The sequence below is a fragment of the Crocodylus siamensis genome, chromosome 5 (genome assembly GCF_052110815.1).
Source record: "Crocodylus siamensis isolate JL-2025a chromosome 5, ASM5211081v1, whole genome shotgun sequence".
In the NCBI taxonomy this organism is placed as follows: Eukaryota; Metazoa; Chordata; order Crocodylia; family Crocodylidae; genus Crocodylus; species Crocodylus siamensis.
In genome coordinates, this window is record NC_143399.1 from 175275189 (window position 1) to 175302709 (window position 27521).

A 27521-nucleotide genomic window follows, 5' to 3' on the forward strand; every position below is an offset into this window, starting at 1 on the left:
AAATCAACTGTTCTGTATGCACACGGGACAGGACAAGAAGTACTCGGACCACAGGGCAGCAAGGGAGATTTAAATTACTTACTGGTAAAAAAATACCCTTTTAAGGGTGGTTAAGCACTCAAAAAGATTACTCAGGAAGGCTGTGGAATCTTCATCACTGGAAGTTTTTAGGTGCAGGTTAGACAAGCATGTCTAGAATTGCTGAACCAGGGTTAAACTAAATGACCTTTTGAGGTCCCTTCCAGCCAATTTTTCTGATTCTATATGTGATGTGTGTATTTATTTTTCCTCACATCTAGTTGCATTTAAACTTCTTAGTAAAACCCCACTCTCCCTCTTCACTTCTCATTATTCATCTGTGGAGGGAGGCTTGTAATAGGAAAATCCTGTATTTAGCACATTTCAACTAAAAGTCCATGACAAGGCAAGTTACTAGCTAGTCCATGGATTTTCTCACAGCAACTCTGGCTGCACATCATACTCAGTCATAGTTGGCAGTTCAGTCCTTAAATCATCCAAGATGATAATGTTGTACACTATTTTTTTTATTATGCCCTGAATCTTTTTCTATGCCAAACTTGGTTTCTGACAGATTAAAAGATCCTCATTCTCTCCAACCTACCAGGATGCAGGACTTCCCAGAGAAGAAAAGGAGGAATTTTACATTATTAACCAAAAGGAGATGAGGATGTTAGTCATCCAGCTAAAACTTTCCCACAGAAAAGTTTTTACTTACATGGCTCCTGGGCTCGAATAATCCAGCTGCAGTTCTGATTGTTTGGATAGTTGGCAGGATACAGAGGAGAGGAAATTGCTGCACCAACTGAATCTGTCTCTATGAATCTTCCACATGCTTTAGAATAAAACACACACTCAGACACAATGCATCTATTAGGTGTCTGTTGTAGCAAGTACAAAAAATAAATGAATAGGAAGATATCATGCTCAGGTGTTGACTGTTCCAGGGATTCAATATTAAGATATCTAAAGAGGGAGAGACTTAATTTGTTAGAAAACAAGGTCCATGAATCAGAACCCCAGCCACAGTTACCCTTTCACTTCATCATGGTGACCCTGACAGTATAATCCATAACAATTGTACCTGCACTTACCTATGAGCTACCATCTATCAGTCCAAAAGGGCAATTCTGGGGTCCCTGGCTAACCCTGATTCAGGGGAGCCCCAAACACCGCATGCCTACAATGGAAGTTGGGATGGCAGATAGTATAGGAGCTATTCCAGCAGCTTTCTGCACTGAATGGGCAGAATCCTCTTGTGCAGCTGGATCCACTAGACCTGCACGGCATGAATCTTGTACATGTACATAATTTTTCATCCTCAATGCCTCTGCTGCACCATGTACATAAGCACATGGACTAAGTGCCAGATCCACAGAAGGACTTTGGGATCACAATGCTAAGCTTTTGTGTTAAACGTCTAGGTGCTTTGCAACCTAGCAGTCCTGAGTTAGACACTCAGACTCCTTACACATGGGGCGAGCTGAGCACCTATAAATGGGAAAAACCTCTACCCTCAATAAAAGCCCTCTGAGCAGAGCTGCCTAACTTATCCAATAGGAAACCCCAAGGCCATGGCTATACCTTAAGTCCCACATGTTTTAGAAACGTAGGTACCTAACTCTGGGCTTCAGGGAAGCTTGCAACTCTGACTGGGATTCTCAACTCTGAATCTTCTTCAAGAATGACCCTTAGAAGCTCAATCACATCTCAGAAAGCACAGTGGCAGCAGCCAGGGGTGGCATCAGAAAGCATTTTATCCAGCAGTTCAGTACCACATAGGATTTGAGCCTGCATATTCTACAGTCAAGGTAACTGCTCTAAGCACCAGGTTATAGCATTCCTGGGGAATGAAGGAACTGAGAGCCATGCAGACTAGAATAGCCCATGACCCTGTAGCTAGGGTATCTGCTTGGGAGGTGGGAAATGCAAATTTCTCTCAGACAAAGGAAGGAATTGACCTGGGTCTCCAGCATCTGAAAGGGCAATAATAGTGTTTTATGCAGAACCTGATCCTATGATGTGTGGTCTGAGAGCATCTACCTAACAAGGGGAGGTAGGGGAGGGAATCTGTAGATACAAACACCAAAGCTCTCAGTATTGCCAGGACTTGGCAAGACTTTGGTTGACAGGTTATAGATGCCTTGAGGACAGATGGCAGCTGATCTAATTTTTTAACTTAAATTCCTACTATAGCATTCAAGAGAGACTTAAATCCTCTAAGTTTTTTTGTGGATGTAATCCTTAGTCCCTTACACCATGTTCTAGACTGCCCTTTTACAACTCTTACTGTTGAGAGCTTGGAGAATAAACAATTGATGGATTTGTGTCAGAGCCTGGAGAAGTGCTGATAATTACTGCCTCTCACTCCCTCTACTGAAACTATAAATTTTATGTCAGCTGTCAGTATGCAGCAACTTGCAAAAACTTAGAGTTTTCAAGGAGATGATCTAGAACCTCTGAGTTTTCTTGCCTTTAACATTTAACCCAGTTTTATTTGTTCTTGGGGTAAAAGCCTAGTCCTACTGAAGTAAAAATTTCAGTGCAGGCAGAATTACAGCTAGAGTTTTCACTCCTAATATCAAGGTTTCCTCAGCAAAGTTACTGAATTTTCTGTGCATAGATATATTTGCATTTGTATTTGTAATCCATACCCTATATCCAAAAAAGTTCTGTCCTCAAATGACATGTTATTTGCCAACTACTTACTAGTAAAATTGCTTTGAAATTTAGCAGTATAGAACAATGGGGCTACAAGGAAAATGTTATGGTCATGAAGTACTAAACAATTTTATATGCAGAAAGTAATTGTACCTTCTTACCGGGAGAAATTGTATAATAATTTTTTTAAAAAATCACAAAAATTATAAGCTTTGTCTTGTTTCTGATATCTTATAATGAGTATCGTAGGGGAACAATTTGTCTTAGAAGAAGAATGTGACTTAAAGTCTAATCCATCTCTAATTTGTAAGGGAAAAATTAAAATGGTAATAGATTTTAAAGGTTTTTTATAATGATAACAAATGAAAATGTACAATACAGTGAAATTCTCTTAAAAGGAGCCTCATGAAATGGACCAAGGGACTTAAGTGATTTTAAATTATCTTGGCTTCTTCTGTTCTACACTGAGGGATGAAGATGCTCCCAGAAAAACTGAAATGGCACTATGAATGCTGCCCAGCATCTTTGCTGCACAGATTTTTCATCCTCAATGCCTCTGCTGCACCAAGGCTTGCAACTAATTAATCTTGAAGTTGTCTCTGAAGTGTCCATACCAAAGGTTTCCTCTTGAGCCTGCATCCAGACTTTTTAGGGCACGTCTATTCTTTGGCAGTAGGGTGCCCCAGTAGGGCTACTCCTGAGAATGCCTCACCAGTCTGCTCTTACTCATACACTTCCCAGAACTGTGGTGGTGAGGCGGCTTGAGGGGCTGTGCAGGGCCTCACCAGTGTATTTTTAGGTTTGGAGCTGTGGGGGCAGCCTCTGCTCCAGAGGTCACTGTTGTGCCACACCGGGTGCATATACATGTGCAATTAACATGATGCAATGAATTCTGTTGCTGTCTGAGCCAGAGGACACTGGTCCTAGATGCAGTGTATACATATGCACCTGGGACAGCAGCAGTTTGGGCAGAGCAGCTTTGAACTCGCAGAGGGCATGAAGGGGTCAGCCCCAAGCTCTGAGTGGTAGCTTTCGGCAGTGGAGGGGCTGGCTTAAGCATGAGGGTGCTAGAGTATGGAGCTGTGTGGCTAGGTGGCAGGCAGCCCCTGCACTTTAGCACCCTCATGCCCCACCCAGCTAGGTGGAGTTAATTAATTTCCTGTGCCCTAATACCAGCACACATGTAGACAGTGATGCTTTATTGTGGAGCTAATTAGAGTGCACATGCAGATGCACCCACTGACACAAGAGTATAGATCTACCCAGAGCAGGTAACCTATTTAGGCCCTTACAGCTCTTGTAAAGTATCTGGAATGGGTTTGAGGTCCTCACTGTAATAGATGTAGTTTTAATTCTTAAATGGTCTTTTGAAAATGTCCATTTAAAACAGCATGAGAGAACTCCGCATACATAGAAACAATGCTGAATATAAGGAGTGCTGAGATAGTGAATGCAGTAAAGACTGATTGTGGTCACGTGAAAGGGTGTTTATGTCACTGAGGTACTTGCCTTCAGAAAAGTAAGCGCTGAAACCCCTGTGCTGGTGGCTGCTGTCAGAGCGCAGTCGAACAAACATAATATTCTGGGTGGTGGTGATGGGAGTAGGATGCTGACTGCCACAGAGTTTTCCAAGAATTGGGGCTTCACTGTTTGGACCATCAAACACCTTTATAAAAGAGAAGCAAGCAAAATGAATCATGAGAACCCCAGATCAGTATGTTTCTGTGTCCGACCCATTGTAATTGCCCTACTCTATTTTGACAGGTATAATTTACATATATATTATAGTTTTGAGTTGTGCACCCAATGAAAGAAAACTGATCTTAGTTTTAAAATCCTCCATACTGAGTGCATGAAGAGAATCTGCTCGTTATCTTTATAGGCTCAATCAGGAAAATCATTACATAGGAGAATCTGCAAGAGCTGAACTAAGTATCACAGAGCTTCATTTTTCAAGATTTGTTATAAAAACCAAAGTAACTCATCAGTCTCATGGCAAAACTGTTCAAGCCTATTTTCCCAACAACAAGACTGGGGAGAGGGAGGGAAGAGTGCTATGGGCTCATGACAGCTATAACCTTTGGGGAGTTTGAGAGGAAGATCATAAAATTACAGAGAAGCAAGGCTAGGAGAGACCTCCAGGGGTCATCTACTCCAAACCCCTACCTCAGGCAGGAACATTTACTCTGGGGTAATGCAGCACAGTCCTGCAGCAGCAACAGCTCTGGGGTTGTGCAATGGTTCTGGGTTCAGGCTGCACAGCCCTGTGGTGGTGGCAACTCTGGCTTCAGGGCCATGAAGAACAGCTCTGTGGCAGCAGGTCTGGGGTCATGAAAAACAGCCACACAGCAGTGGTGGATCTGAGGCCATGCAGCATGTGAGTGGCTAGAGCAGGACTATGCTACACATGATGCCAGATCTGGAATGCAGTACCAGTCCATGCAGTCCAATTTGGCCTGCAGATTGCCCCCAGCTAAATTTGGCCATACTGACAAAAAAATACTTATTGCAACATGTTGCCCCTTTCAAATAATGCAGCAGCTCAGACTTAGGTTGATGGAGCTTTAGATCACCAGTTAGTGTCAAGCTGCCCATGTTTTACTTTAGACAGTTGTGGAAGCAACTCTTGCTTTAGCAGTACAGGCATTCCTTGCGCTGGTGGCCAAAATCATGCACTCCCATGTAATTTGCATTCAATCAAACCATTAATTTGACTCAGTAAAGACCTGTGGATTTGGGGCCAACATGTAATTAACTGCCACTGGCACAAAATAAGTACAAAAGGATAAGAAACTCTACAGAGACATTGGCCTGCATGTGGGCAGGGTAAGGCACCGCATGAGGGATATTCTGCTCTACTGGGCACCTTTACAAAAAATGGCTTCTTGCCAGCAGCTGCAGGAGCTCAGCTCCACAGGGCCTGCCAGTGCTGAGGCAGTGGCATGCTTTGGGGCTCCAAATATGCCCGGCACTGCTGTCCACATCCGGGTCTGCCCTGCTCACCAAAGGTGACAGCACAGGACTGTGCGTAGGAGGTTGTGGGCAAGGGAGTGGCACATGTGGGAATAAGGCGGTCACCACCTTCCTCATCAAGGGCTGCAGCAGGCAGGAGGGTGTATGTGTGTGTGTGTGTGGGTGCACGTGTGTGTGTGCACACTTGAGAGAGAGAAATGCAAAACAAACAAAAAGGTTTATTTATGTCAGTAGCTTAAAATCCCTTGCACTATTACTAAATAGTGGTTATTTTTTTTTTTGTTATTTTTTTTTTTTTTAGGGCTGGAAGGGACCTCGGGAGATCATCGAGTCCAGCCCCCTGCCCAAAGGGCAGGAAGTCAGCTGGGGTCATAGGATCCCAGCAAGATAAGCATCCAATTTACTCTTGAAGGTGTTCAATGTAGGTGCTTGAACCACCTCTGCTGGCAGACTGTTCCAGACCTTGGGGGCTCGGACAGTAAAGAAATTCTTCCTTATGTCCAGCCTGAAACGGTCTTGCAGGAGTTTGTGACCGTTCGACCTCGTCATCCCTTGGGGCGCTCTGGTTCATAAACAATTTTCTTTTTTTCTGCAAGTTCAAAAACTTTTTTTTTCCTTTCTGTTATCTGACAAATCAGGAGGAGAAAGACAACAAGGGCTGACTTTAATTTTAGTTGAGATTGAACCCAAATGAAAAAAAAGAGAAATCATAAAGGAAATAAATGGCTACAGTCAGTATGCCCTACTGTAATAGGGGGCCTTCCAGGGGCCAGTCCATCATTGGCCCACCCACTTGTTTCTGGGCCAACCACCCGCCTCACTCACCTTCTACGCCTTGTTGTTTCTTAATTGGTTCTAATTAGGTGGGAGGCTACCCATTCTTGCCCTGATGCCAGGGGGTGCTGCCTGTGGCTCCGTTCCTCCCCTACACAGCAGCCAGGCCTTGCAGATGACATCTAGCTGACACAATGATCCCGGCCTACAGTCAGACCATAGGCTTTATATAGCGCACACCTTGGGTGGCAGACGTACCATCTTTTGGGCCTCTACTGTGACCCTCACTGGGGTAGTGGCCAGCCAATTACCTGACCGGGACCAAGCCTGCCCTGGCCCCTTCTGGGGCAACTCTATGCAAACTCACACATGCACACTGGACTCCCAGCCCTCTGGTTTCCCCCTCACTGGGGCTACAGGGCTTCCCTCCCCAGTGGGGGCTCAGATGGCCATAACCATGCCTGGCCCCAACTGTTACCCACAGTGATGTGGAGGCTAGGGGTTATTGAGGTGCCCCAACCCACCTTCCACCAGGGTGGTAACTGGTCTTGTATTTTCCTTGAGGCTCCTGTGCCACTGGGAGCCCCACCAGGCCACCCACTCCTGGTGGGGTGCAGTTTTAGATCATGCCCAGGCCCTGAGAAGGTGACTCTACTCTCTGGTGCTCTCAGCACAGCAGCCTTCCTTCTGTCCCTCTAGAGTGAGTTCCCTGCTGTGGAGCTGCTGCTTCCAACCTCACATCCCCAGGGTCCCTTCCTAGACCAGGGGCAGGCAACTATTTTGGCTGGAAGGCTGTTTAAGTTTTGGTTAGCTGTCAAGGACTGCATGGGTGGCTCTGCTCACTGACAGGTGCCCCGCCCCTAGTTATTATCTTGCAGCTGGGAGTCCTGCACCTAACCGCTGACCTTTGCCACCAGAAGTCCCTCCCACTGCCCACGGAAGTACTCCTTTTGCCTAGGGGATTTGTCATCTTGGAACTGGAAACAAAACAAATTATATTCTAAAAATCAAACAACATATATTAATTTGATTTCAAAAACTGTTTTTGTCCTGATTTATACATGTTTGCATGGTGTACATAGAGGTGACTGCATAATAGCTTAAAATGAAGTCTTACTTCTGTACACTGTGAGGCCGTAGGGAGGGTTGGGGGGTATGGATGGGTGGGTACAGGGTTTGTGGAGGGCTGTGGATGTGTGTGTGAGGGTATGCATGTATGTGGGGTGTAGGGAAGATTGTTTGTGTGAGTGGAGACGTATGTGGCTTGTGGAGGGCTGTGAGTGAGTGGGTGTCGGGGAGTGGCTAGAGGGGCTGTGGCATGTGTGAAGGGGAAGGGTGGCTTGGGCATGTGAAGGGGTGCTGATGCCTGCCAGCCCAGGCTCTGCACTCCTGCCACCCTGCCCTGGGCTTCTACCAGCCCTGGCCCTGGGACACCAGCACAAGCCCTGTGCTCCGCCCGCCCACGCTCTGCCATTTCCCCCCTATCTGCCGCTGCTGCCCTTCCCCATCTGTTTCCTTCCCTTCCTTCCTGCCTGCAAATACCACTCTCCTCCCCTGCCTACCCATTGCTCTGGCAGCATGCAGTTCCTGGCTGCATGGCTGGGACTGAAAGATACAGCCGGAGTCAGCTTGGCTCAGCCCAGCCCCTGCAATTTCTAGCTGGCTCCTGCTGCACTGTATAGTGCCTGGCTCCTAGCTGGCTCCTGCTGTGCCTAGCCAGCAGCACATGGTTCCTTGTTGTATGGCCAGGATTGCATGGTGCAGCAGGAGACAGCCGGAAACCATGGGAGCAAGGCCAGGCTGGTTCCTGCCGCATCCTGCACTCCCAGCCATGAAGCTAGGAACTGTGTGGTGCCAGACTGGTCGGGCTGGCTCCTGTTATGCCGGCAATCTTCCTCACCAATTCTTATCTGAGTTTCCCTCTCTAGGCAGAAGCTTCTGGTTGAAGACTGGGGAGGGGGGAACTGGGAGCGGGGAGGGGCTGGGCAGGCCTTGCTGCTGCCACCGCTGGGTCCTACCACCAGCTTCTCTTTGGTCCTGTTGCCACTGGTGCCTTGTCATCTTTGACAGGCAGCCAGGGGCAGATAATAACCAATTTTCTAAATTTTTAGGGGTCCCATGGGCCAAATAGAAAGCCCTAACAGGCTGGATCCAGCCTGTGGGCCATATTTTGTACACCCCGTCCTAGACTCTGAAAAACTGCCCTGGCTTGGTGTTGCAGCCACTAGCCTAACATGTATGTTCCTCTGTCTCTCTCCCTTCCCTCTTCTCTGGAAGTCTTTTTACTTCCTTTGTGACAGCTAATTATTCTTATCAGCTGGCCGAGAACTGTGGGGCAGGCCTAAAATCATGTTTCACTGCCCCACTATAAGCCTTTGTAAGCCCACAGCCTGCGACAGTCCCATTCTTCAAAAACCAAGGAATGAATTCCATTCTTCAAACCTAATTAAAAGCCTGATTGGAGCAATACTAAGATATATATTTCTATAAAGTTATGGCAACTACAGGTCTAGCAGAAGCAGAAAATGTGTATTTTCTGATGCCATGTTGTTACTTGTCTGTATTTGTTAGCTTTACTTGGTTGCTTCATAAGGATCATTTCAATGCCATGGGTAGAATGGAACATAATTCACAATATTAAGCCATGTAATACGTCTCTCCACATAACTTTTGAAAGTGAACTTGCAAACATAAATTGAGATCCACAAGGCATCCCACTTGCTGCATTAGTAGAGGAAAATTATCTAGGCATGTGACTTTAAAAAAATCCATATTGCCTTTCACACTGTGAATAGTATTGCTGTGCTGCTATTTCCCCTATCACGTAATAAGCTTGTCTAAGTGACTCATTGTCTTCTTGTTGAAATGAGAGTAGTCATGACATTTGCAAAAGCACAAGACAAAATACAGAGAGAGATTTCAGTCTTTTAGCTATGTTTTTAAAATTGTACTTCATGGCTAATTTCTCTTTAAAGGTCCCCTTTCCAGCATCTTAGATTCTTTAAAAATGCTTCCCCTCTGTGTCAACCCTTACAAGATTCAGTTCTATATTCCTGCTTACAAAATGTTCCACTGGAATAAGAATAAAAAACTAATTTATGTAATATAAACCACTTCAGAGAAAAAAAAACTGCATCTGCCCACCCTTTAAACTGCGTCTCACTTTAAGCACAGTTTTTTGAGTTATGCCTTAGCATTCTGTCCAGGTATTCTCTCATGTTGACTTATGATTACAGTGGAACTTCAGCTATAATTTCTAACAAATACAGGGTCAAAATATATAGGAAACAATATACTACATATATCTTGCAGACAACACACACACAACCAGGTCTTGGAAATTGCAATGTGCTCTATATGCAAGAAATGTGGTTATGGGCAAAAGTAAAAGTAAAATCTGCATTTGACTCTCAGGGAGCAGAACAACAAGCAGACCCTGATCCCTAGCTGTTGCTAATTAGATACTCACTATAAGGAAAGATTGTCTTTTCTTTATCCTGCTTTTCAAAAACAAAGTTTGTATTATATTCTGGGTCATGTTTTATTCAAGAAAATACGGTATTTTTCATTGTCCTATTACAGCATTTCTCTTCAAAAAACATGGAATAGAATTTAGCTCTCTTAAGCCCCTGACAGACATTACACCTAAGCCATGATTAACTAGTTAATTATGTCTTAAGTAGGGACCCAGCCACATGTTTATTCCATTAATGACATGTTAAAACAGGAAATAAGCCACAAAATGATTACTAGGGATCCTGGTTTTCTGTTTAAAAATCGCAATTTCTCTGATTAAACCCTTCCCCCTCAATTCGTATTTTATATATATAAACCCACTGTTTCCTATGATTTTTCTCCTTAAAAAGGAGAGTATCTATGTTTTTCCAGGGCAAATGGAAAACCTGGATACCTGGTGATTACCCAAGGTATGTGTAACAATTTTGTGGCTGATTCCTATTATGCCTTCAATTTAATTTGTGAGCGGTGCTCTTAGCCTTGGAAGCACATTGGAACCCTTCAAGACTCCAGTGTGTTCCCTGCATCGGGGAGCCTCAATCAGCTGATTGGAGCTCCCAGCCACTGGAGATCATCAGAGCTAAGGACTCTCCTATGCTCCACTGGCTGACAGTTGTAATCAGCTGACTGGGGCTCCTAGCTGCGGCTCCTAGCAGAGCCAAGCTTGCTACTTGCCAGTGCAGGAGGTCAGGACCATGATCCTGGGCTCCCCATGCACCAGTATATATGGCACAATTGGGATCTGATTTCCAATCCCACAATCACACCTCCTGCCATGCCATGGCAAAAGGCACGATTGTTGGGATCATGCCTCTGATCTCATCACACCTTTAATTTAATATCTGTCAGTGGCCCCAAGTCTCAGTATAATCCTGAACTACCTGAACAGACCATTCTTTGTCCCTCTGTTTTGTTTATAAAACCATGTGTGAAAAGATGTGCTTTGATGTGTTTTCCACTGAATCATATTTCTAGAAGGAATTAAAAACACTAGGAAAAATCTTACCAAAGAATTGGCCTACAGCTTGCAAAAAGGAATATTTCGCAACACATGCTATTTTGAATTGTGTGGTGAGAGGCAGGAATAAAGAAATGGGTAATGGTGCACAAAAGGGCAGAGGGGTGTCCCTGGGGGAACTCACAAAACACATAAAATCCATAAAGATAAGGGGTGGGGTTTAGGGAGGAAGGGTGAAACTAGTGTGTTAAGTCACACACAGCATTTTTTCCTATAGTAGAAGACTTTAAAAAAATCCACTAACTTCCTTAACTGTCTACATTTTCCATCTATGCTGCTTTGAATTATTATTAATAAATACATTCACAGTAATATATCAGTTTACAAATCTCCATTCCTTCTTCCTGGCTTACATTCCCATGAAACGCAGATAACTCCCTCACAAAAGGATGTGCACACACTAATTTTATTCAGGTGTTTCATGAAAATAACTCCAGCTTATTGGTGTGACAAAAGGAAAAAAAAATCTCATCCATTTAATTGTTGCCTTTTCTTTCACATTAAACTAACACTGAAAAACTTTAATAAAACTTGAATGCAGTAGACCTTCACACATCTGAACCCCACAGGGATCCCCTCTTCTTATATGCAAATGTTTAGATTTGCAATGGATTTATACTATAAAATGGCACCAAAAAGAAAGAGGAATATTTTAATATTATAAAACCTAGTAAAAAACCCTCATATCATTGTATATATGTACAGGTATTTTCCATTTCTGAGGCCCAAGTTGGGAGATCATATAATTCCAACATTTGAATAGATAGCATTCAGAAAAATGAAGGTTCACTGGGCCAGTCGAAACGCTGATTTTTAAAAATCTTTTGGGGTTCAAAATAGCATTCTCCATCTTCTATTCTGAAAAAAACTTCAGTTTGACTGACATCTAGAATGTCCACAATCCAGAAAGAATGTCTGTCCAGTTTCAAACCAGTTCAGACTACCTAGGTCAGATTAACCTGCAAAGATTGAATCAATTCCAGCTCAGGCTTTTTGAATGTTTGTCCCTAGCCTTAACGTGTAGACAATCCAGGTGTTAAAAGCACCAGGACCTGCCCAAAATTACTGTGTAAGAAGGCCCTAACACTATTAACAACATAGACCTGTTTTCAAAAAACTTCCTGTTCCTGCCAGTTTTAATTCACTGTAAACAAGGGTTTATCAGAGAAAGAGGGCTGGATTTTGGTTTAGGTTCCCCATGTTTTATCTATACGTTATGGATTCTCACAGATCACACATTCCTTTGTACTGAGTGAAGTAGAGTTTGACAGTAAAGGTCAAATTTCCTGGTTTCTATTCTTATGAGGCCTATAACTTTGGCTTTGCAATGTCTTGTTTTTCACATACTGATTGAGCTGCAGTCTGAATTCCTGTGTTCAGTAAGGGCTTGCCAGTTGAGAGCAATATGAATCTTCCACAGGACAGATTCTCTAAAAAGGCAATTCAAAAGCCAGACAAGGATCACACAATGTAGTATGCACATAAAGAAAAAGGTCAGAAACATTTTTGTGCCTGGCATTCTCCCTTTTCAGCTTTATAACAAATTTTGTGATCCTGGACAGGAACATCACATGATGACAAAACATGTACTAGAACCTACAAGTAAATAACTCAAACCATAGCTCACCCCACAAAAGGGTACATCATAGTCATATTCCCATCTTTTCGTAAGAAGTGCTGGGAATGCTTCCCCACATACTGTCCTGGGGCATACATAATCCCAAAGGAAATAGAGAGAATGCAGCACCAGTGTGAAGCTTGCTCCATGACTCCCTCATAGACTCAGGGTTTCCAAATAAGCTCAGTTCCATGTTTCACTGACAGCCCTAAGGAAGGCATAAAAGTACTTGTGCAGACTGCCATTATGGGATGAACAAAGCAAATCCTTCACATTTATTATGGTTTTAACCTTGTAACTCACCCGGTAAATGAATAAATAATTTGTCATCACTTGTAGTCTAGACTTCATACTGAATTTCCTCTTTTGAAAGCATTCCTCTCAAGACTGTTAAGGAAACTTCTGAAAAGTTCAGTGGTACTTACAGAAACATTATCATAATTGCAGGCATGGTGAGGTTCAATGTCAAAATCTGTGAAGTTCAGTAGAATGCGATGGCCATAGTCAACTTGGATAACCCATGAACAGTCAGTGTTGTCATTATAAGGATTAGGGTAGTTTGGAGAATGAATTTCACCACTGGTAGCTTGAAAAACACCTCCACAACCTGGAAAAGATGTAATCAATAGCTCTTTCATCCTTAGCAATATTTTAGCTGGTCTTTTAAATTAACAGGGAAATAACTTAAATGACTTAATTTCTGTTGACACAGGAATCACTGCATGGGAAAAGCACAACGTCTTCCCACCCCACTCCTCTCCCTTTCCTCGGTTCAGTGACCTGTCTCAAGTCATCATTCCTGCCTGATAAAAATATAAAACTTGCATAACGGAGAGCCATGCAACAGTTAGGCTTTGTGAGAGAAGTTTCTGACTAACCCCAAGCAACTAGTGAGGGACTTATGAGCTGAAGCATGAGGGTTAATTTCTTTATAGCTTTTACCCTTGCTATTTTAAAAGTTCATAGATTGCAAGGCTGGAAGGGACCTCAGAAGATCATTGGGTTCAGCTCCCTGCACCAAGCAGTACATATAACTGGGGGTCAAGTGACCCCAGCAAGGTGACTGTCTAGTCCCCTCTTGAAGATTCCCAGGGTAGGTGATTGCACCACCTCTGGAGGAAGCTTATTCCGCAGTCTGGACACCCTGACTGTGAAGTTTTTCCTAATGTTGAGTCTGAGTTGATCTTCCAGGAGTCTGCGGCCATTACTCCTAGCTTTCCACTCGGGTGCCCTGGTGAACAGTTGCTTACCGAACCCTGGATGTACTCCTCTAGTGTAGCGGTAAGTTGCTACCAGGTCCCCTCTCAGCCTTTTTTTCAGGCTGAAGAGTCCCAGGTCCCTCAGCCTATCCTCATATGGCTTCCTTGTTAAGACTGATCATATATGTGTGGCTCTTTTCTGGACTCTCTCAAGCTTGTCCATGTCCTTGTTAAAATGTGGTGCCCAGAACTGGACACGATACTCCAGCTGTGGTCACACCAGTGCTGAGTAGAGTGGAAGAATCCTTGGCTTTGCTGGAGATGCTTCCATTGATGCATGCCAGAGTATTATTTGCCCTAGTAGCTACAGAATCACACTGTCAGCTCATATTCATACTGTGGGCTATTATTACTCCCAGGTCCCTTTCATTCATGATGCTAGTCAGTTTGGTGCCACCAAGCCTGTAGGTGTATTGGGGGTTGCTTTTCCTGAGGTGGAGAACTTTACATTTCTTGATATTAAAAGTTATTTTAATAAGTATTATCCACATAGATGTCCTATACTATTTACACATTAGTGACAATGGTTGGATTCGGCACACTGAAAAATCTAAGATGAGACATAACGTAAGTCTCACATTTTCTCAGACCTTTGGTATAATCCAGAACTAAAATCTTATATTCCTTCTAAGATCCATCCTTTCTCTTATTTAACTTCCAGGCCAGGAATTCTCTGGACTAGGTAGAGTTGTTCCACTTGTAGGAGTAATTGAATTGGGCTTCTGACCTATTTGATTAGAAAAAAACCAGACAGAGACCAGAAGTGCTGATACTGCTTATTTCCGTTAAATATTCTGAGATAACGAATTCTACAACGCTTTGTTTTTTATCTATGATATAACACCCTGTGTACAGATGTTGTTTATTTTTCTTTCTGAGAAACCAGAAACTGATAACTATTTCTATAAGCACAGTTTCACACTTCTTTAAGTAAACAACCTGTATGTCTGTGTGTGTGTTAATGATCAGTGATTTACTGTCCCTCGTATTTTTTTCCTCTTTCTTTGTCTTAAGTATAAATATGCTTGTAAACTTAGAAAGTGCAAGAAATCCTTTAAAACAGACAAGTGGGTGATTCCCCTTGCTGTATGGAATTCTCCCTGTGATCACAGTATAGCCCTAAATAAAGAAAAGCTGGCTCTGTCAGTTCTGATTCAACCACAACGCGAAGTCTGATTTCTTCCACACACTTAATTCTTATGCACTATTCTTGAAGAACCCAATTTGTTCTAGCCAAAATAATGCTGCAGGTTCTGAAGTCTGAATACACCAAGGATGGGCACTATTTCAGTTGGAGGGCTGCTTAATGAGCTTTGGTGAGCTCTCAAGGGCTGTATGGTTAAGCCCTACTCCCTGACAGCTGCCCTGCCCCCCTGGTTGCTATCTTGGGAAGTCCCACCCCTAACCCTGGACCTTTGCCACCAGAAATTCCTCCCCCTGTCCTTGGAGGAAGGGGGGGGGGTTGCCATCTTGAAACTGGAAAAAAAAACAAATCATATACTAACAACATCAAACATCTACTACAACTGATTTTAATTTTATTTTTTAAAATATTTTTGTCCTGAATTATGTAGTGTATCTAGAGGTGATTGCATAATAGCGCCAAATAAACTCTTACTTTTGTATACTGTGTGTGGGGAAGTAAGAGGGTATATGTGGGGGCTGTATGGTTGGTGAGTGGGTGTGAGGGTGTGGGTATGGTGAGTGGGTTATGTGGGGGAGGGTGGGGGTAGGGAGTGTGGTTGGGGTAGGGGCATGTGGGAGTGTGTATGTAAGCTGTGGGAGAGTGCGGATGTGTTTTGGGGTATGCTGGGGGTGGGGTGTGTGTGCGATGTGTGTCGATATGGTCAGGGGTGTTGGAGTGTAGGTGGATGTGTGTGGGTGGGTTTACAGTGGGGGAGTGTGGGACTGTGTGTGGGGACTGTGGTGGGTGTGGGTGTGTGTTGGAGGTATGGTGGGAGGTGAGGAGCCAGCCCTGCCTGTCCCATCCAGGCTGCAGCATGCAGTTCTGGGCTGCAAGGCTGGGACCCATATGGCACAGCATGGGGCCAGCCTGGCCTGCCACAATGCGGTTCCAGTTGCAAGGCTGTAGACTATCATGTGGCATAGAGCCAGCCTGGCCCATCCCAGCTGTGGTGCACAGTTTCCAGCTGCAAGGTCGGGACCCATGTGGCACAGCACGGCACAGGGTCAACCTGGCCTGGCCCATCCCCTCCATGTTGTGCCATGCAGGTCTCAATCTTGCAGTGAGGAACTGCGCACTGCAGCCAGGATGAGCCAAGCTGGGCTGGCTCCATGCCATGCTGTGAATTCTCTGGCCTTGCAGCCAGCCCCACCCATCCTGTCCTGGCTGCAGCGTACAGTTCCTAGCTGCAAGGGTAGGGATCATATACCGCAGCACAGAGTTGGCCCAGCCTGCCTTGGCAGCATGCGGTTCCCCACTGAAAGGCTGGGACCTAAGCGGTGCAGCATGGAGCCAGCCCATCCCATCCCATCCTGTCCTGGCAGCACGTGGTTCCCTACTGCAAGACCGGGACCCAAGTGGCATGGTATGGAGAAGCCAAGCTGGGCTGGGTCTGTGCTGTCCAGGCTTCATGCCGTGCTATGTGGGTCCCAGCCTTGCAGCGGGGAACCATGTGCTGCTGGGCTGGTTCTGGCCATATGGTTCCTGGCCTTGCAGCTGGGACAGAATGGGGGGGCTGGTTCCCCACCTCCCACCATACCCCCCACACACATCCACACCCTCCCACAGCTCCCACATATACTCCCACCCTCCTACCATAACCTTACACAATCCTACAATCTCCCACTATAACACCACATTGCCAGTGGTCTCTCCTATCCCCACGTCACCCCATCCCCCATTCTTACCTGAATTTCAACTCTCAAATGAGGTAGGGCTGGGGAACAGCCACAGGGTTGCCAGGGCAGAAGGCTTTGCTAGCCAGAAACTTCCAGTCTTCAGAAGCTTCTGGGGGGTAGGGGTGGAGTGGGGCAGGTCAGATTGGGGTTGGGTTGGTTGCATTGTAACCAGAGACCAAACTGCTTGCTGCTATGACCAGAGACTTGTGCTGCCAGTGCCTTGTTGGCTTTTGAACAGGTAGCCACTGGCAGGTAATAACTGTCTAACTTTTAGAGGGGTCCTGTGGACTGGATAGACTGGCCTGGCAAGCCAGATCCAGCCCACAGGCTGTATTTTGCCTGCCCCTGGAATACACTATGGTGGATCCAGCAGATGAAGTGCAAGACTTTTCAGTGGGATCAAACAGATTCCAAGAGGGTGTGCTGAGGCTATAAAATGTCTGGGTGATAGAGATGGAGTCAGAAATAGTATTGAAGGGGGTTGGAGATGGAAGGGAACTGTGAAAGGAAAACCAGGTAGGTTTTAGGATCTGGTGTAGAGGACAGAGAAAGAAATGAGAAAGTTTGGATGTCAAAGAGTGAGGAAAGAGAAGACATCAGAAGTTTCAAATAGTCTGGATAAACTACCAATCAACATCTAAACACTTTGGAAAGGCTCAGCTCAATAAATATTTTAGGTTGCCCTTATAGTCAGAAAAATCTTGAAACTTTCAAATAAAACTGTTACTTTCAAATAATCCTGAAACTTTCAAATAAAAACAGAGAGGTGTGAATTTCAACAATTAAATAAATCACTTTATTGAATTAAGTGGAAGAGCTATATTTAAAATGGTCAAGTGTTCACTATTCAGTTTAGTTATTTACTGATGATTAGCACTTTCATAAGAACCCTATCACTGAAACATACCTTTGGATCAATGTAACATGTATTTCCCTGATTGTTAGTAAGGGTTTGAGAAAATCATCACAAAGTGTTGGATGACTCTCATGGAGTTCCAGGTTTTACTGATCACTCCAAATATTTTTGGAGTTTAAAAAGTTCTCAAGACTAGGGTAAATTCTCAAATCTCTTTATACTTGTAATTTAAAACCAAAAGGAACTTTTAGTTAAAACAGAATAAAGAGCATTTTTTTTTTTAGGTATAGGGAAAACTGTGAGATTTAAGAATCTTCCCTAAAATCAAGCTGCTGCAAATGGGTAGCAAATTTAATCTATTTCTTTTTGCCATTACTATTTCTCCTTCTCCTCTCCATTTATATTTCACTTTTTCTTGTAAATGAAATCCAACCTAAGCAGCATTTGGATTTGTTTTGAACTTTCAAACCCAGAATATTTAAATAGGTTAAAGTGTGCAAAACTAGTTTGCCTATTCACTAGTTTTCCTGGATTTCATGTTTTCAACAGCAAAGTGTCCCTGAATACTCACCTCCTGGTATCTCTTGCCAAGTTGCATTGAATCCCTTTCCATTCACGTATCTGTCTGTCTTGAATCGGATTGCAACAGCATTGCCAGTACTAGAGACTTGCAGTGGGTTCTGTGCTGATCTTGACACACACAGCTGGGCCAGTCTAGGAGCCCAAAAATCTGGCCCACCATAGATCTGGAAACAGAAGAAAAAGTGACAACAAAATCCATTTGAAGACACAGTTCACCATAACAATACAGATCAGAACCAACTGCCCTGATGACACAGCTTAATATTCTTATTACTCAAAACATGTATTGCAGTCATTCAGGATGAATTAAAAACTCTTTAGCCCTAATTTTTTTATTCGTGTCTCCAAATTTGCAAACATACACAGCACTGTAGTCTGTTCCAAGAGACCATCCATGAAAGTTTACTTCTCTGAACTACCCATATTCAGGATGTTTATTGTATAAATAGAAGTTGTACAAATGGCATTAAGTATTGGTAGAAAAAAAATCAACAGGGTTATTTTAACATGAACCACAAAATAGGATTTTTTTCCCCAAAGTTCACGTGATGTCTATGGGAAGCATTAAAACACTGATCCACACTGACCATGAGTAAATTCAAGATTCTAGGTAAACTTTTGGCTTGGTTCTTGCATAAAGTAAGAACCCTTACCTTCTTTGCCTTGCATACTCTCCCCAAAACTGCAAAACTGGCACCTGCAGGCAAGGGTACCAGGCTGCAGCCCCACTAGGAGACTAGCCATACAGCTGCTCCAGCTCAGCCTGGGCCCTCGTATGAGGTTCTCCCATTTCCTGCAGGAATTTGTCCCTGAAACAATACTCCCAGTGTCCCAGCTATGGACCTCCTTGCCTGACTTCTGTATTCTTGCTAATGTCTTAGACCTCCTGGCTCTGAACCCCTGCCTTGCCTCTGTTTTGAACCCTTCTGCCTGCTCCCGCCTTGTTCCTGCCTTGGAACCTTACCCCTGCTTACCCTATTTTCTGCACTGTGTTCTCCAGTTCCTGACCTCTGGCCTGGCTTTGACCACAGACCCATCTGACCCCAGATGAAATACGCTAGGCTTGCACTGGACCCCCAAGCTTTGGCCTCTGGAATTAGAATATTGTTGATCCTTGGCTTCTGAACTTGACCCCCAACATCTGAGCTGTACCTGTGACACTGATACAGTATTTTAATATTCTGGTGAAGCTCAAAAGGTTCAGAAAAGCAACAGGTGAACATTTTAATGAACTCATACACAAAAAGTCCGTGGTCTATCTTGAGTGCTGTACAAAAAAACAAATAATTTTAAACTATGAACCAATTCCATCCCCAAGCTTAACATATGTTCAATACAACTTTCCATGTTTTGATTTGCTGTTTAAAGCAGGTTGCCCCACCCTGCAATTCTATAAAAGTTGTGGAGGAAACAGCACTATTCCCTTTTTTCCAGGGAAAACAGTCAGTGGAAATGACAGAAAGGCATCTGAAACACTCTAACTCCTGTCCAGAGTGAGTAAGGAATAAGCAGTATTTCAAAGACGGTCTCTAAGAATGTCCAGTACCCTGAATAGTCATAGAATCAGAGAGAAGAAGGGCTAGAAGAGACTTCCAGGAATCATCTAGTCCAACCCCGTGTGAGACAGGTTCATCAGTATAAATTAAGTACAATCTACATAAGACTATGGTGAACCTTGATGAATCACAGACATAACACCCTAACCTGACAGGTAAAGCAAGGGAACCAAGGCCGCCAATGTCCTGAATCTATAAAAGGTTGTCAGTATATTCTCAGCAAAGCCCAGAAGCATGAGAAGCACCTGTAGTAGAACATAGGTATAGCTCTACCTAAATTATCCATGACCAGTGCCTGTCTAACTTCTTTTTGAACATCTCCAGTGATGGAGAGTCCACAACTTCCCTCAGCAGTCTATTCCACTGTCTCACTATTCTAACCATAAAGAAGTTTTTCCTGATATCCAGTCTAAACCTACTTTGTTGCAACTTCAAGCCATTGGCCTATGTCCTACTCTCTGCAGCAAGAGCCCCATGACTGGGGACTACTTATCTGATGCAGGCATGGCAGTGAAAAGCGGGAAACTTCCGGAGGAGTAGCCCATGCTATTCATCAGCCAGTTATCTGTGCAGCTTGGGCCAGTGCGGGGAGATGATGTCAGCCAAAAGCACAGGCAGTCAGCTTTAAAAGCTGGCTACTGAGTGGAAGCCAGAAGGCAACAGCCTTGAGGCAGCTGTGTGCTCCTGGCCAGTGCAGCCAGAGTAGCTTCAAGCCAGGGACACTAAGCCGAGTCCTGAAGAGGGGTGTTCCTTCCAGAAGACTGACGCTCCGTGCTAGACAAAGGAAGGATGCTGAGGGAATAATTCTGTACCTACATGCAGTAAGGAGAAGAGGCTTCTCCCTCCCTGATTCATTCTCCTTTTTCCTTTTTGTAATTTTGCATTGCCCCTGGAGCTGATCACTGTGACCATATTGATGGGCATTAATCCCAGGGCTGAAGAACCAGGGAGCCTCAGGGACTTCAGGTAGGAGAACGAGTTGACCCGACCGGCTTTTCTGTCCAACCTAAGAAGTCCAGCCACAAGGAGTGGGAAGCATTCTCCTGTATCTGCTGCACACTTTATAAACAGAACGCCATAGGAGGAGCCATCGTCCTACAACCAGTGTGCACTCAGCTGCTCTGCCTATTAGAATCCATTCAAGGCCTGATTGGGGCTACACCACATACACGGGCATCCAGAAAAAGCTCAAGCCATTTGACATATGGCCAAGTCCATCAAGTTCATCCACCTTATTTTCCTGATTTGGTGGCCTATAACAAATCTCCACCATTATATTGGTGCTGCCTCTTTCACCTTTCATTATCACCCAAATGAATTCTGCTTTGCTGGCTTCTTCCTCCTGAACCAGGGAACAAGTATATGTGTTTTTGACATACAAGGCAAAACCACCACTTTTTTCCCCAAACCTGTCCTTCCAAAACAGAGTGTAACCCTCAGTGTTGACATTCTCATCATAACAGCTGTCCCACCAGGTTTCTATGATTCCAGTCACATCCTAGCTCTTTTCACAAGCTGTAGTTTCCAACCCATCTTGTTTATTCCCCTTCCTGCTTGCAGTTGTATACCTGCATTAGATGGAATTTGCATTTTGACTTGTTCGCTTCGCTTTTGCATCACTTGTTGCACTCCTGTAGCTCTCTGGTCCTTTCCCAGAGTTACGCTGCCTCTGACTCCTTTCCTTTCTGGACTGTGTGCTCTGTTGTTGAAGCATTTTGATCACCATCCTTGTGGAACCTAGTTTAAAGCCATCCTTACCAAGTTGGCCAGATGGCACTCAAGATGATCTTTCCTGTTTTCTTTAATTCTAGATAGGAAGAGACTTATTTGGCTTGTGATGAGAAGAAGCCTGACTTGAATTTATAATAGCCTCTCTGTCCCATCCATTATCTCAAGGCATTCTGGAGAAGCCAGAATGAATGAGACTGCTGTTAGATGAAAGCTTGGAGCAGCAACAGTGCTGGAAAAAAGCATGTGTTTGTGCTTGAAGCTCAATGTCATCAGCAAAATCTTACTACTTGGCTGCTTGTGGGGCCCAAGTAGTCCAACATCTGTCAGAAGTCTGTTCAAAGTGGGAACTCTTTTCCTTTTATTTGTTGTATCTTTTCCTGCATCAGAGCACTAGCAAGTATACAGCCAGGAACATGTGTTCTTAATCATCTAAAATTGTGCAGTAATGGTATTTAGCAAGAAAACTGAGCAAAATTATTTCACCATAATGAAAATAATGTATAGACAGATAGGCTTTTAAAATATTCCCATTGTGTTTCTACTTCCCTGAGGCCTCCCTTTTGCCATAGACAAAATGAACCAAAGTCATCTATTGCTTTTTAGGGTATTAGAGCAGAGATAGATTAAGGTGGCCCATCTTGAACAACTATACATACTGTTAGGCACAACAAACCAGGAAAGTAAGGGGAAGAAAATGTTGGTGAAGACTTTATGGGTTTTCTCCATATTATTATCCTGTTTTGCAACAGCCTTTTGTACAATTTCAAAATCAAAAGGGAGAGTAAAAACCATGCCATTGTGTTACTTTATTATCACTAGGAATGGATTTCCTTTTCTCTTTCATGCCAGCTCAGCTAATCAGATGCTTCACAAGAAATGGAGCTAAAACGAGCCAGAATGTTTCCATAACAAAAAAACCCCACAATAAAATGCTACTTTTGGCTACAATGAAAACCAAATCTCATAAGAAAAAGAAAAAAAGCCAGGGGAGAAAAACATTTCAGGGTGTGGTCCACACAGACCTACACTGTGTCTAAGCTGCAGAAAGATAAAAATAAAATAGAAAAATCTGATTGGAGCACCTGATTCAGAGACAAAATATGTTTTTGATAGAATGGCTGCGGGTGCAGGGCATTTCAATAAAGCCAGTGGTTTTAGTCTGTTTTTATCATTTGTTTCTGCCCCGTTAGCTCCATTTATTGTTACAATCAAGTCAGCATTCCAGAGTTATGAGCAACAGACGGCTGTTTTTATGTGGCTGACCATCATCATGACACAGTTCTGGGAATAAAGCTGGCCCTGGTTAGATATAACTGCTTGCTCAGTGGTGCTTTGATAGAGAGACAAAAGTTTAAGTATAATACTTAATGGTATTAAGATCTAACAAAATATCTCTTTATATTTGCATGGAAGGAAGGGGTACATGCAGGGGCAGATCTAGGGGAGGTATAGTGGTGCACTTGCACTCCGGTTTGATACCCACTCCACCCAACATTTAAAACCAACTGCCTAGGGGGGGCAACAGCATTTTTATTCAGGTAGTACTGAGTCAACTAACTTTATGGCTCATTATCATTTCCCTGATTCCTGCTAATCTCTCTCTACTCCACAGGTTTAAATGATCCTCTATCCTTTTTGCTGTCTGTTAGCCACTCCCTTCTATTTCATAACTCTGCAGAATCATTTTAGGTCTAGCTGAAAACTTTAACTCAAATGTGGTAATATTAACTCAGGTGCAAAAATGACAGACAGTGAAGTATTGGAAGCACTGTCAATATGCTCAAGAGGGCTAGATTTTGTTTTATGAATCTGAATAAGGGCCAATCCACAGGTGCAGGTAAAGGCTTGATGGAAACTGATGTACGATCCATACAATCATGCCTCCTGCTATGCCACATGGAAGCATGATTGTGAATCTGATCCCATCATGCCTTACTGTCAACAAAGGGAGAACCCAATCCAGGCACCCCCTGCAGCAGCAAGAAACAAGTTCCTGCATCCAGAAGCCCCCTCAGCTGATGGTGCTCTCAAGCTGTGGGGGTATACCCTGCACCTCCACAGCTGGGAGACTGCAGCTCATGTGATTTCCTATCTGGAGAGGTACCCCCACATATCCCTGCAGCTGGGAGATCACATGAGCTGCAGTCTCCCAGCTGTGGGGGGCGCCTGGGGCCCCCCTGTGGCTACCAGCCTTGTCAGCTGGGAGGTCCCAGGCTCAGGGGTACACATGGGCTCCCCCAGCTGGGAATTCTGAACAGCTGACAGGGCTCCCAGCCACAGGGACCCCTGGCCATAAGTTCAATGGATGGCATGCTAAGAACTAGCTACAGTTATTTCACATACATTGTGCAATAACTTTGTAGCTTATTCCTCTCTATCTTGCCATCAATTGACTGAACGTGTAGCGGGTGACTATTTAAGGCATGAATAACTAGTTACATTAATTGGTACAATGTATACATGTGGCCTAAGAGACAAATGACACAATCTCTTCTGACTATTTTTGCTCAGTTTTTGTTTTTTAAAAGATATCACCAAAAATCTTTGCAGTTCACAAAAACATGTGAGTTGTGACTAGATACCCAGCACAATTAATTTGATCAAGGGGTAGAAGCATAGGCCAGAAATATATTCAAGGCTTGGTGAATTTCATCCTAGAGTACGTAAGGACCTAAAACAGTCTCTGAAGCATTGGAAAATAATTTTGAGAACTCATGGAGGATGAGGGAAATCCCAGAGCACTGGAGTACAAATCTGGTATTTATCTTTAGAAAGGTGAAGAAGGAAGCTGCAAGACATGACGTGCCATATCATCTAAAGAATCTCACAGCTCAAAAAACATCCTTAAAAAAGCAGAAGGAAACTGTTGATGGAGTCTGAAGCTTTACAGACTGTGACTAATAGTTTGAAATGTGGGTACCAATAATAATTTAAACTAATTAAGTAGTTCATTTTTCAGGGGTGTTGGCAACTTACATGTCTCATTTAGGTAAGGTCATTATTTTAGCTATCACTTCTTTATGTGCCTCAGTATTAGAGCATGTCAGAAAATGTAAGCAGACAAGGATCTTTGGGTAAATATGATATCTTAGCCAACTAAATAGTTGGAAAAATTGTTCTTTGCAAACTTTTGGGCGCAAACGCCCTTCTTTGGGCATAAAGAGAGTCTGCTGGTGTTTTGTGTTCTGCTGGATGGAATAGAAGCCCATACGCAAAATGCAGGTCTGTGAAAATGCAAATCAGTAGAAGTGAGGATCAGAGGCCATGGGAGACAATAGGTGTGAGACAGGTAGGTGGCGGGGGAGGGGAGGAAGGTGGGGGGAAGCGGGGCAGGGAAGGGAGGATGTTGACTTGGTGACAGAATGTAGCTGGTAAAATGTAGAGGTTACCTGCGGTTACTGAATGGGAGTCAAGTTATACTGTGCCATAAATCCAATGTCTATATTTAGTCCATGTATCCAGTAGATTTATGAAGTGAAGTTTGTAGGCTCATCTATGAAAGGTGTTTCGTAAAATCCCTTTAAGGGTTAAACTGAGAGACTGGAGAGAGAATTGGTTATCTTGTGAGAAGTGTGAATGAACAGGTAATTGGGTATTTTTGTCTTTCATAGATTTTTTGGTGTGCATTCATTCTGGTACACAGCTGTTGTTTGATTTCTCCTACATATTTTCCATCAGGTCATTTAGCACACTGGATGAGCTATATTACATTTCTGAAGGCACAGGTGTAAGATCCAGGAATGGTGATGGTTCTGTTGTAAGGTATAGTTACAGGTTTGTGGTGGCAAGTTTTACGTTTCTTGTTCCAGCATGGTCTAGATTTATATGGTGTGTTTTGGACCATAGGAAGTTTGCTTCTGGTGATGAGATTGGCAAAAAAAAAAAAAATCATGAACTAAATATAGACATTAGATTTATGGCACATCATAACCTGCCTGCCATCAGATAACCCCAGATAAACTCTCTACATTGTACCACCTACATTCTACACCAGGTCAACATCTCCCTGTTTCTCCCCCATCCCTTCACCTACCTGTCTCACACCTATTGTCTCCCATGGCCTCTGATTCTCACTGTCACACAGTGCATTTTACAGAGCTGCATTTTGTATATTGGCTTCTATCCCATCCAGGAGAACACAAAATAACAGCAGACTCTCCCTATGCCCGAAGTAGGGTGTTGTGCCCAAAAGCTTCTGAAGAACATTTTTTCCAACTATTTAGTTGGCTAATAAAAGATATCACATTTACCCAAAGAACCTAGTTCTACTTATGTCCAAGACAGCTACAACCAACACCTCATAAAATTCAAAAATTTAGAAAATGTCATGACATTTTTCTCTGTTCTTCCACATTTTTCAACCAGTTCAGCTGCATATGTATTGGGCAGCTGACTTTAACACTTGTGATCTTGTTTTAAAGCTTAAAACATGCTGAAACATTATTTTTCAAAGCATTAAACTGGTTTCAATGCATTAGAAGTGATAGTGGCTGGGATTCTGAAATGGTTTCACAAGACTTTTTACCATGACAATGTGAACAATGTACATGAAATAGTATTGTACAGGAAGACAGCAAGGGAACATCTTGCAATGGTCCCTAAAAGCATGTTTTCTACTTCTACTAATGTAGCTTCCAAATTTGGGATATGCAGTCTACAAGACTCACTTTGGGAACACATGGTTTCTAACATAAGAAGCAAGAAAATAAGGCAACTCTCTCAACTGTCTATAGTTTAAATAATGAAGCTGTACATTCCTAGACACAGCCTTTTGGTTCTTTGAACTTGTTAAGGCATTAACCCTTTCCCCCTCAATAATATTACAGAACTAGAATGCACTCCTAGAACATAAGAAGTGGCATACTAGGTCAGATCTACGGCCCATCTAGCCCATCTTTATCAGTGGCAGAAATGGAGGAGAGCATCAAACACTCTCTAGAGTGATCTATCCCTCATTCAATCCCTTCCCTGGCATTCATCTCTTACGAAGTTAAACATCTCCAGCCACTCTGTTCAATAGTTAATAGTAGATCCATGAACTTAGCCAGTCTATTTTTGAACCTGACCATACTGTCTGCCTCTACCACTTTCTGGTGCAATACATTTCACAAGTTAACTACACATTGCATAAAAAAGTACTTCTGCTTGTTGGTTTTAAACCTGTCACCTACTAATTTCATCAGGTGGCTCCCAGTTTTAGTAATCCACTCTTAGATCCATCTAAAAAGAATAAGCCCAGATTTTGTGATGAACTGCTTTGTAGGACTGTGCGAAACAGCAGTGTTCCATTTTGACCAGTATTTTGATGGAACAGGGTTCTGTTTCAAGTTCTGTTTTGATTTGAAACTGCTGTTTCGTTTCGTCAAAACAGTTTTGCCGTTTTGACCCTGTTTTGACATTTCGCCCATAGGCTGTAATGGGGTCAAAACCACCTATAACTTTGTCATTTTCTGGCCTGATTTGGATGAAACTTGCAGGAATGGTAGCTTAGCCCCTTGTGAGGGCACGAAGTCTGCCAAGTTTCAAGGAGATAGGTGCAGGGGTTTGGGGAAACTGCACCCCAAAGTCTTGAAAGCAAAACTCATGTCATGTGTATGTGTTAAGCCACAGTGGGGTCAAAACTGCAGGCATGCTAACCCCTGCTGAGGCCACAAAGCCTGCCAAGATTAAATGAGATAGGTGCAGGGGTTTGGGGGAAACTGAACGTCAAGCTGCAGACAAGCAAAACTCATGACATGGGTGACACTGTGTGTGTTAAGGCACAGCACGGTGAAAGCCACAGGCCTGCTAGCCCCTCCTGAGGCCACGAAGCCTACCAGCTTTCAAGGAGATAGGTGCAGAGGTTCTGGGGCCCTGCATTTCTGGCTAACAGGCAAAACTTGTGTCATGGGTGCTTATGGGACTATGTCTGTCTTGGGGCAGAGGGGGGTGAAAACTGCAGGCCTGCTAGGCCCTGCTGTGGCCACGAAGCCTGCCAGCTGTTAAGGAGATAGGTGCAGTGGGCTTCAGTCTCAGCAGAGGCATGTGACTGTGGCTTAACACACACACGTTTTGCTTTCAAGACTTTGGGGTACAGTTTCCCCAAACCCTTTGCACC

At 43.7% G+C, this 27521-nt stretch overlaps 1 protein-coding gene across 1 annotated transcript in view; it reads right to left on the reverse strand.

Moving 5' to 3' along the window:
* CUBN (cubilin) overlaps positions 1-27521 on the reverse strand; it is a 243190-nt gene that overhangs the window by 96455 nt on the left and 119214 nt on the right. Inside the window, exons 30-33 of the mRNA XM_090049811.1 lie at positions 18127-18301; positions 13004-13185; positions 4189-4345; positions 737-853 (exon numbers count right to left, since the gene is read on the reverse strand). Of these exons, the coding sequence (XP_089905937.1) occupies positions 737-853; positions 4189-4345; positions 13004-13185; positions 18127-18301 (631 nt within the window). The remainder of the gene's footprint in view (positions 1-736; positions 854-4188; positions 4346-13003; positions 13186-18126; positions 18302-27521) is intronic.